Below are 10,087 nucleotides of genomic sequence, written 5' to 3'. Positions count from 1 at the left end.
CAGACCCCGCCTCCCGCCCACAGCCTGTTCCACTTTCAGATCCCCGCCTCGGCCCCGCCCCACTCCGGCCCCACACCAGCCCCGCCTCCTCTGAGCCCTCCCCCTTTACCGGTGTCGGCGCTGGCTCGGCCCGGGCTGCCCGCGGAGAAGCCTGTGCGCAGGAGTGCTGCGCTCTGACGTCGGGCGAGGGAACTCCGAGGGTAGATGGCCAAAGGCACTTTAAAACCCCGCTCTGCCTGATCGTGGGCGCAGAGGCCTCTGGGTAGGTAGCAGGACCCTCCGTGTGGGAAAAATCCGAGACGGTTTCATTCTCAAGGCCCCCGGGACTTTGGGGAAAGTTTTATGGTTCGCGTCACAGGAGAACTGGAGTGATGGCGCGGGAGCGCAAAAAGACCGGAGGGCCTTTGACCATTCACTTATGTGACTGCTCCGGCCGCTTTTATTGCCCCGAAAGACGGGTCCCTTTTCCTAATAACCCCGAAGAGTGTGGGCTCATGTTCTTTTTAATGAGCATATGAATTTTAAAGCCCAAACCCGCGCCCCGTCGACTACTGGGTGGCGAGGGACGGATGGGTGGGCCCGCAGGACCGGCCCCTATCCGACCCTCCCGTCCCTTCAGCCCTGGACCTGAGCTCAGCCCGGCAGCTTAATTTCAGCCCAACACCAGACAGTCTGTAAGCAGAACGGCGGAGCCCAGCTCTTAGAACCGTCCGTCGTTTATTTCCGAGCATCTCCCCGAAGACAAAAGTCCAAGGGGTTCGGGAAGTCGGGGCGATGGAAACGGGGAAGTCCATTGAGGGGTTTGCAAAGAATGAGACGAAACCAGATGAAGTCTTGAATCTGCTCCATAAACCAAGTCACAATCAAGACTTTCAACTAAACCCCCCCCCCCAAAAAAAAAAACCCACAGGACAGAAAATCCAAAAATTAAATCCAAGGTTGTCTGAGAACGCAGTACGGGATAAAGAAGCCGTCTCATTTGTGCGGTAACGTGATGGCTGGGACACAGCGGTCCCACTGAGAGAAAATAAGATCAGACCGCGATATTTTGCCATATACAAAAATAAGTGCTAAAAGACAACAACACAACCCCCGCCCCAGCCCTGTGGGCGAATTCCGACTCCGAGGGACGCACGCCAATCCCTGGAGTGTCCTTTCAACGCGCGAGGCGTCTCCGTTGCCCTAGGCAACCGGCCCGGCGCTCGCGCTGCGGCCCCTTTAAGGGGGGCGGAAACCCGACCAGATTTTGTTTCGCGCGCCCGCCCGCGGCGCCCTCCGCACTGCGGCGCGACTATGGCCCTAGCCGCGCGTGTGCTGTGGCCCGGTGGGCGCGCTCTGGCCCGGCGGCTGGGCAGCCGCCCCGGGACCGAACTCTGGGCACCGAGCCGGGCTGGTCTGGCGGGGACAGCACGCGGCCCAGACCCCGCCGTCCCCGCCGGCAGAGGGAACCCACGGCTGCTGGGAGCCGCGGCGCTGGCCCTCGGGGGCGCCCTGGGGCTGTACCACACGGCGCGGTGGCACCTGCGCGGCCAGGACCTCCGCGCCGAGGGCTCGGCTGCGCAGGTGAGGACCGGCTAGGCCGGGCCAGGGGTTGGGGAGCTGGGACTGGGCATCCCTGAACCCTAGGACTTGATTTGCCTCCTTCGCCCTCTAGTGACCTTGGACGAGTGATTGGGCGTTCAGTCTTGAACCCGCAGCGTGTCCATCTGTAAAATGGGGCTGTCACAGATCCCAGCTAACTAGAATTGCCTTTCTCATAAAATCGGCTTTCTAAAGGGTTTGAGGAAGCCCCTCGAAGGTTAGAATAAACCCAGAGACACTTCCCGAGAAGGGCGTCCCGAAGATGGGCCCGGAGGTCTTGCTTTGGAAAGGCTCTGGGCAGATTTATCCTGCAACACGTGTTTCTGCTGGGTGGCAGCCAATCGCAGTACTCCAGGAAGATTTGTGTTTTAATTGAAGGATTCTGACATCACACCAAAGAGAAAGCGATTTCAGTGTATCATGTAGCACGCAGAAAGGATTGCACCGTATCATTCATAGCACAAGCAAGTAAAATGTGTTGAAGATAATTTTTTTTTAATGGTTGCAGCAATACAGACGAGACATTAGAGCCAGGTTCCGAAGAGGCTGGGAAACGGGTATCCTTGCTGATGCCTGATGAATCTCATCTGAAAGCAGAGAATACAAGAAAGTTGTTTACCTGTGTTTGACAGGCAGCATGGGTCATAACAAACTCTGGCTAGCCTCAAGGAGAAGGGGAATTCTGAGAACACTTCATTGTGCTCCTGTGGAGCCATAGGGAGCCCACGGAAAACAGACTAGGAGAAGCATTTTTAATCAGGGAAGGCATTCCGTCGGGGCTGTATCCTTGCACCATCCTTTTTCAATCTGTATACTGAACAAATCATCGGGAAGCCAGACGGTAAGCAGAAGAACCTGGCATCCGGAGTAGAGGAAGGCTCATGGGCAAGCTGCCAAAGCAGAGGGCACAGCCTGGCGTGCGGAAAGCCAAGAGGACTGGCAGCAGGTGCTGTTGAAGATCAAAGATTATAGACTTCAGTCTGGATGACCCTTTAATGGAAACAAAACCCGAATCCTCACAACTGGACCAATAAACAACAACAGGATCCACGGAGAAGAGACAGAACTGTCAAGGATCTCATTTTACTTGCCTGCACAGTCCGCGGCCCTGGGAGCAATGAGAAATCTCAGGGCACAGCCTTGGGCAGATCTGCTGCCCAAGACCTATCTGAAGCGTTAAAGAGCACGGTGTTTGAATGAGCACACGCACGGGAAGGGAGGACGGGGAGAACTGGGAGGTTTGCACTGCGGTGCTGGCAGAGAATCGCTGCTGCCAGAGGGGCCAGCAGACGCACAACCAGAATGCCCCTAGAATTGAGGATGGCGAGCCTTGGTCTCGGTACTTCGGACACGTGATCAGGAGGGACCAGTCCCTGGAGAAAGACATTTTACCTGGTCCAGTGCAGGGTGCCTGACAAAAGAGGGAGGCCTTCAGTGAGATGGACAGACGGATGGACGCAGGCTGGCTGCGGCCATAGACTGTGAGGGAGGTGCAGGACGCGGTACTTTATTCTGTGGCTGGGAGTGGAGCCAGGAGTGGAGCTGATGCACCTGCCACCTAGGGGCGATGTTCTTTCTACCCTCCATCACCTTCAAATCCTCGGGACTAGCATGTCCATGAGGCTGATCCTGTCAGGGGTGGCCCTGGGAGCGGGAGAAGCAAGGAAGTGTCCTACCAGCGGGGTTGTGGCCCTGCCCCCTGGACACTTCATAGTCTACCCAGGACCAACACAGCCACCTCTTCTCTGCTTGGAGGCACCCACAGCCGTTTCCTGGGTACCCCTGGGTAGCGGGGTGGTGCCTGGCAGAGGGGCAGGAAGGAGGTACCTGCCCAGCAAGCTGAGCTGGGGGCTTTCCCACCAAAATGTAGGTCCCAGGCCCCTGACCCAGACAGCTCACCGCCTTTGAGATCAGAGGTAGACCCCACACAGCAAATGCGGGCCCTGGGGCTGCAGCCAGAGGGACACCTCAGGTGGAAGCAGTTATTCTGCATTTGGTTGGGACAGCCTAGGACTGGCCAGTGTCCCCTTGGTGTAGGAGGGAGAAGGGAAGGGTCCTCTAGTGTTGGACAGAAGCCAGACGGTCCTTCCTACACAGACCTGGGCGGCTTCTCAGCTTCCTGCCCTGGGAAGCTTGCTGGTTGGGGGCTTGAACCTGGGCTGTCTACTCACAACTGGCAAGAGCCTCCCCTGCCTGTCTTCCTCCCCTTTCCTCTGCGCCCCTGCCATCCAGCTTACCCTCAGGGGTGACTTGCTGGGGGTGGGCGTGGGGCTCTGGGCCTGGGGCCCCGTGGCGCTCAGGGGGCCCCTTTCTCTCCCTCTCACCCAGCTGTCCCTGTCAAGTCACCTGCAGCTGACCCTGTACCAGTACAAGACATGTCCCTTCTGCAGCAAGGTGCGCGCCTTCCTGGACTTCCACGCCCTGCCCTACCAGGTGGTGGAGGTGAACCCCGTGCGCAGGGCCGAGATCAAGTTCTCCTCCTACCGGAAGGTGCCCATCTTGCTGGCCCAGGAAGGAGACTGCTTGGTGAGTGTTGGGGGCCCCCTCCACCACCCTTGTAGTCCAGGTCACGAGGCCTTCTGGAGTCTAGCACAGCATCGGGCACAGGCACCCTGCTTTGCAGCCGTGGGCGCCCTGGGCCTCGGCTGAGGGTTGTGGGGGGAAAGTAGCTGATACACAGTTGTGCATGGTCAACCCATTCTGGCTCCCCCTCTTCTGCCCCAAATATCAGCCGGGTCTAAGCGAGGCAGAAAGCTGAGAGCTTGAGGGTGGTTCTGGTTTCAGGGTTCGACTCTGGTGCTCAGTGGCTGCGTGACTTAGGGCACGTCACTCCGCCTCTCTGGGCTGGCTTCCCCACTCATCACACGGGCGTTATCTCCAGGTTGTGGGCCCAGTACTTCAAACCTAGGGTGTAGCTTCTAGGAGCCCACCTGCCCCGTAGTGCCCAGGGGGGCGGGCAGAGAGTGGGCCAGGGGCCTGGAGGGCGGAGGCTGGGCCTTGGAGGGCGGAGCGAGCTCTTTGGGCATTGGGTTAGTGGTGATGAATGGGCACGGGTCAGCAGGGCCGGCCTCCCCGCCTGTACGTCCGCTGCTTTCCCCATAATCCTCAGCCCAGGCCCACGAGCAAGTGTGGCTCAGTGAGCCTTTTCTCTTCCAGCGACAGCTGAATGACTCCTCCGTCATCATCAGTGCCCTCAAGACCTTCCTGGTGTCGGGGTAAGGAGCTGGTCACTGTCCCCTCTGTTCTGTGGCCTCCAGGGGGTGCCGCACCTGACTTGCCCTCCTAGGAGCTGTGTGTGTGTGTGTGTGTGTGTGTGTGTGTGCGCATTTCGCTTTGATTTCCAGAAAGATCCATTGAGCTCTTACTCTGAGACACACCCCCTTTCCCTGCACATCTCATTCCACCAGGGAAGCCCTCCCAATCTCTCTCACTGAAGGCAGGGCTTCCTCTGCCCACCCCCCACCCCCACTCCCCACCAGCTCGCAGGACCCTCCGTTCTCTGCCCGGGGGCTGGGTGGCCAGTAGTAGGCTAGGGCTTAGTCTCCCTTGGGAAGGAGTCGGGGTGAGCCTCTGGGTGTCTCCTGAAGGCAGTCTCTGGAGGAGATCATCACTTACTACCCACCCATGAAGGCCACCAACGACCAGGGCAAGGACGTGACTGAGTTCTGCAACAAGTACTGGCTCATGCTGGACGAGAAGGAGGCCCAGCGGCTATACGGCGGGAAGGAGGCGAGGACGTGAGTGGGGCTGGCCCCAGGGTGCTGCTTAGGGCTCCCCAGGGCGGGAGCCTGAGGGGGAGGCTGGGAGACCACCAGGGCTGGGCTGGCAGAGCCAGAGCCTGGGATTGAGCCGCAGTGGGGACCTTCTTGGCTCAGCCTTATCCATTGCCCGTCTCCACCACCAGTTGTCCAGTACCTCCGGGCCATGGCTTGGGAAGCCCACTGGTTTCACCCAGCTCCTTGGGCCTGGAGGGTGTGGCCGTCAGGGGAGGAGCTGGTGGCCATCCCCGCCTCCCTCCCATCCCTGCAGGGAGGAGATGAAGTGGCGGCAGTGGGCAGATGACTGGCTGGTGCATCTGATCTCCCCCAACGTGTACCGCACGCCCACCGAGGCCCTGGCCTCCTTCGACTACATCGTCCACGAGGGCAAGTTCGGGGCTGTGGAGGGCGCCGTGGCCAAGTACGTGGGGGCGGCTGCCATGTACCTCATCAGCAAGCGCCTCAAGAGCAGGTGATGGTGCCCTGTGTGTGTTCCCACCTCGCAGGCGAGGGTGCTGGGCTGTGGACTCTCAGGCCTCAGGGTGGCGGAGCTGGGAGACCCAGGCCCAGAGAAGGCACAAAGGCACCGTAAGCTCTCAGCAGAGCCGGGACTCGAACCCACAATGCAGCGACGCTTCCTCCCTGGCAGAGGAGGCTGGCCTTGGAGTCCAGGGGCCTGAGTCCCTGCCTGTGCCGTCCTGTCTCTCTCTCGCCGGTGACCTCCGTGTCTTGGCTTCTCTGAGCTCTCCCCGCTTGGGCTCCCTGGATGTGATGTAGGGTCATCACATTGGGGTCCAGCTTTGGGAGCCCCGGCCCTGAGGAGGTGTGGCTGCCCTCTTGGGAGGGAGGGGCAGGACCTCCCTGATGGCCTGCCCCCCCCCCCCCAGGCACCACCTCCAGGATGACGTGCGTGAGGACCTCTATGCAGCCGCCAACAAGTGGGTGGCCGCCGTGGGCAAAGACCGGCCCTTCATGGGGGGCCAGACGCCGAACCTGGCTGACCTGGTGAGTGACCGGACAGAGGGGCTTGTTGAGGTGGGGCCAGACCCGTAGTCTGAAGGCTGAATGCCTTGGGGAGAATCTCTAAGCATCTGACCTGATAAACAGCCTCTAAATTTTGGCATCTCTTTGGGGAGACAAAGCTGGGGGAAGGTCTTTTGTTATCCCACAATCTTGGCAGCCCCCTGAGTGCCCCCTGAGGAAGCTGGCTCCACCTGTGGCCTGGGACAGAACCCCCTTGAAGGCTTAGCAAACCCCAGGAATGGCACTGACCTGTCACCCACCAGCCTAGGGGTGGTTTCCGGTCTGGCTGGATCCTGGGGCCTGGGGCCAGAAGGCAGCCGGCCCAACTGCTCCAGGCTGCTACCCTGAAAGGCCATCCAGGGCAGAATCCTTTGACGGGTGACTTGGGTCTGGAGTATCGCTCCTGCTCTCTGGGTAACCCTCCGAAATGAGGGGCCCTGAGGGACCTCCGCCCGGGGTGTCACCCAGAAATGAGAGTGGGGGCGGGGTGGGTGAAAGCTGCAGCCATTCAAAGCCCAGGCGTACCTGCTGGCAGGCGCTCAGGCAGCCTGCGCCGAGCCGCCCACGGTGCCCCTCCCGTCCCTGTGCAGGCGGTGTACGGCGTGCTCCGGGTAATGGAGGGCCTGGAGGCCTTCGGCGACCTCATGCGGCACACGCACATCCAGCCCTGGTACCTGCGGATGGAGAAGGCCGTCTCGGGGGCCCCATGAGTGGACTGAGCGGCCCCGGAAGCACACAGCGGAAGATGTGGCTGCAGAAGACCAGGATGCTGGGGCTTGGCCACCTGGCTCTCCAGGGGGACCCCTCCATCAGAGTGAGACCCGAGACTGCCCCTCCACCCCCCAGCCCTCTCCTAGGCCCTGGGACCCCAGGAAACAAAAGTCCCAGGCGCAGTTTCCGTTCAACAGCCCTCCGGAAAGTCAGGGAGGGGCTACCTCCTCCTGCACCCCCACCCACCCGAAGATCGCAGTGGCCACACACTCCCCCTGCCCGGGCCTGCCTGGACCAGCCTGGGTGCCAGGACTGGACAGCGGTGTGTTTGAAGGAGAGCCCACTCTCTGGGCTCCCCCTAAGAGTCTGACTCACAACCCCCACCCAGGACCGCATCTGGTCACAATAAAGGTTCGCAGCGCCCGGTGCAGTGGGTGCAGTCATGCATGCACGTCTTCGAGGCCGAGGCTGCCACCACTGGGCTGTCACCACGGTCTGTCTGCAGCTTGCTGCCAGGAGTGGGGTTCAGGCTCAGCAGGCACGTGTCACACATCCCTCAGTGTGCCACAGGGAGGCCCAGGGGTCAGTTGGCCCTTCCCTTGTTGAGCGGGGGACCCGGGGCCGTGACCACCCCTTTTCTGAGCCTCAGTCTGTCATCTGGCATCATGGCAGGGAAGTTGGGAGGCTCCATGACCTGACAAACAGGATGCCCAGTTCAGAGCAAGCTCCTGACCCAGGGGACCGAGGCCGCTCCAGCCCTAGGCTTGTGACCAGGAGAGCCAGGATCAGAGAGCGCAGTGCCCTGCCCAGAGCCCCTCCAGCAGCAAGTGGGCCCGAGCTTCCATCTTCTCCTTCCCAGGTGGGAGGACAGCCCTGGGGAGAAGCCAGCTCTGTGCTTCCAGGATGAGGGTGAGCTCTGGGTGAACTTTTTCCAGCAGTCAGTGAGCTAACCCCCCACCCGTGGATCCCTCTCGGCGTGACTGGGCAAACCACCCCGACCCTCTCAGGAAGGTTCGTTTCTTTATGAATGGAAAAGAAACGCATTTTCGTAATGAGTGTAAAACAACCTGCCCTGTCATAGCACGTTCACAGTGGGTGGCAGTGGTTGCTAGGTGGTCTGGAGGGAGTCACTTGCAGCAGCCTTGGCGTCAGCTGGTGCTGATGGAAGGAATTTGCCCCGAAATAGGAGGAGGCAATTCTACCCTCAAGGCCTGTTTTGGAATCCCATTGGGAACCAGCTGCCCTTGTTGCGCTAATGGAAGTGGGCCTTTTGAGCCAGTCTCTCAAGATACAAGAGACGGAACCAACCGAGAAGAGATGGGGTACAGTATACACAAGCCCCACTGTGTTAGTCTGGGTGGACTAAAGAAACAAATCTAGGGACACTCATATGTATAAGAGTTTTATATCAAAGAGTAATTATATATTACAAAACAGCCCAGTCCAGATGAAGACCATAAGTCTGATATCAGCCCATATGTCCGGTACCAGTCTATGAATTGCCCTTCAGACTCAGGCAACACATGCAGTGATGCCGACGCACGATCACAGGCCAGTGGGTGGGAAGTCCTGTGGATCCCATGGCGGTGGAAGCATCTCAGAACTGGTGTGGGTCTCCATGTGGCTCCTCCATCTTCAGGGCTCTGGCTCCATCAGCATAGCTCCATGTGGCTTATCTACAGGCATGTGTAGCATAGCGTGTCCTGACTCCAGGGAGGAAGACAGGAGTTCCCAGAATCCTCAGAAGGCCATGTCCACAAGGAAGGGTCAATCAGGTTGAGACCGGATTGACAGGCTAGACTCCACCCCTTCACTCAGGTTGATGGGAGATAATGTAACTGCCACACCCATAGTCCTCTCCCAGGAACCTGGAAGCAGAAGCAGCCGGGCTGGACTCCTGCAACATTTCCTTTATTAAAGCCATCTGTTACCACCGGCGGCTCCGAGGGAGTTGCCAAGTGGGTTTTAACAAGAGCAAGGACTTTATTGTGTCCACACGTGGCTCAGTGGGTTTGTATCCAGAGCCTGAGCCCTGACCTCTTAGCAGGAAGGGGCGTAGATTCATGGGGTGGTCTGTGGTTGGTTGAGCCAGCCAGATCTTACGGAAGCAGAGACAAGCAGTTGTAAAGGGCTGGCCAGCAGATAGCAAGTGGGTTACAGAAGCAGAATGGGGGTGTAGGTTGAAGGTCTCTTTTTTTTCACATTCCACAGATCTGTTGTCTCAGGAGCAGTGCTTTGCCTCTGCCTCATGACACTGGTGCTATTTGTCATAGCAGCGCTGGATCCCTGAGACCAAACCAAAGCTCCACCCTTGGCCAGCAAATCCATTCCCACGCATCTTGCGCCCCTGTGGCATAGTGGTTATGAATTGGGCTGCCATCCACAAAGTCCACAGTTTGAAACCACCCGGTGTTGGAAACTCACAGGGCAGTTGTCCCCTGCCGTATAGGGTGACTATGAGCCATCATCTACTCGGTGGCAGTAGTTTGGTTTAACAGGGGCTTCGAGGCTGGAAATCTTGACGGGAGCAGACAGCCCTGTCCTCCTCCAGTGCAGTGGCTGGTGGGTTGGAACTGCTGCCAGCACTGCCAGAGTTTCTCGACAACCTAGACAAAACCACGCCAGCTCACTGCTGAGTCATGCCACTACTCATAGAAAACACACACACACACACACACACACACACACACCCCCACCCCTCCGTCTGTCTCCCGAGAAGCAGCTGGTGATTTCAGACCTGGTCCTTCCTGATCCTCCGCTCTCAGGATCACACTGCTGCTTGCTTTATCCTCCCTCCTTCCCCCCACAGGTGCTCCCCCCCCACCCGCTCAGCCACCGTGGCACCGGCTCATGTGGCCTGGGTCGGGGGAGCTCCCCTTTCATGTGCCCTCTCCCGGGCACAAGGGGCTGTGGGGAGGAGGGCCAGACGGAGGCCGAGGCCCGTCTAAGGGGCCTCGGGTATCTGTCCCCAGGCCTGTGACTGTGCCCTTGAGTCTTGGGAGGTCTGTGGGCTC

At 59.3% G+C, this 10,087-nt stretch overlaps 1 protein-coding gene across 1 annotated transcript; it reads left to right on the top strand.

Annotated features, from left to right (window-relative positions):
- The first annotated feature begins 1,293 nt into the window (after positions 1-1,293).
- On the top strand, positions 1,294-7,500 carry PTGES2 (prostaglandin E synthase 2). The gene is made up of 7 exons (XM_004713281.2): positions 1,294-1,563; positions 3,910-4,107; positions 4,738-4,796; positions 5,169-5,318; positions 5,611-5,811; positions 6,227-6,344; positions 6,953-7,500. Exons 1-7 carry the CDS (start codon positions 1,294-1,296, stop codon positions 7,070-7,072), a joined length of 1,116 nt encoding a protein of 371 aa, XP_004713338.1. The 3' UTR covers positions 7,073-7,500.
- Positions 7,501-10,087: the final 2,587 nt, after the last annotated feature.

Source organism: Echinops telfairi, unplaced genomic scaffold (genome assembly GCF_000313985.2).
Source record: "Echinops telfairi isolate 266 unplaced genomic scaffold, ASM31398v2 ScPeMD7_22;HRSCAF=79, whole genome shotgun sequence".
In the NCBI taxonomy this organism is placed as follows: domain Eukaryota; kingdom Metazoa; phylum Chordata; class Mammalia; order Afrosoricida; family Tenrecidae; genus Echinops; species Echinops telfairi.
Note: the sequence above shows the minus strand (reverse complement) of the source record. Positions and strands in the feature narration are given on the sequence as shown.

Bases quoted from the DNA above. Each gene is read 5' to 3' on its own strand.
- PTGES2 (XM_004713281.2), top strand. From the start codon at position 1,294: ATGGCCCTAGCCGCGCGTGTGCTGTGGCCCGGTGGGCGCGCTCTGGCC. The intron at 5,319-5,610 runs GTGAGTGGGGCT...CCATCCCTGCAG, and splicing joins GGCGGGAAGGAGGCGAGGAC to GGAGGAGATGAAGTGGCGGC. The intron at 5,812-6,226 runs GTGATGGTGCCC...CCCCCCCCCCAG, and splicing joins AGCAAGCGCCTCAAGAGCAG to GCACCACCTCCAGGATGACG.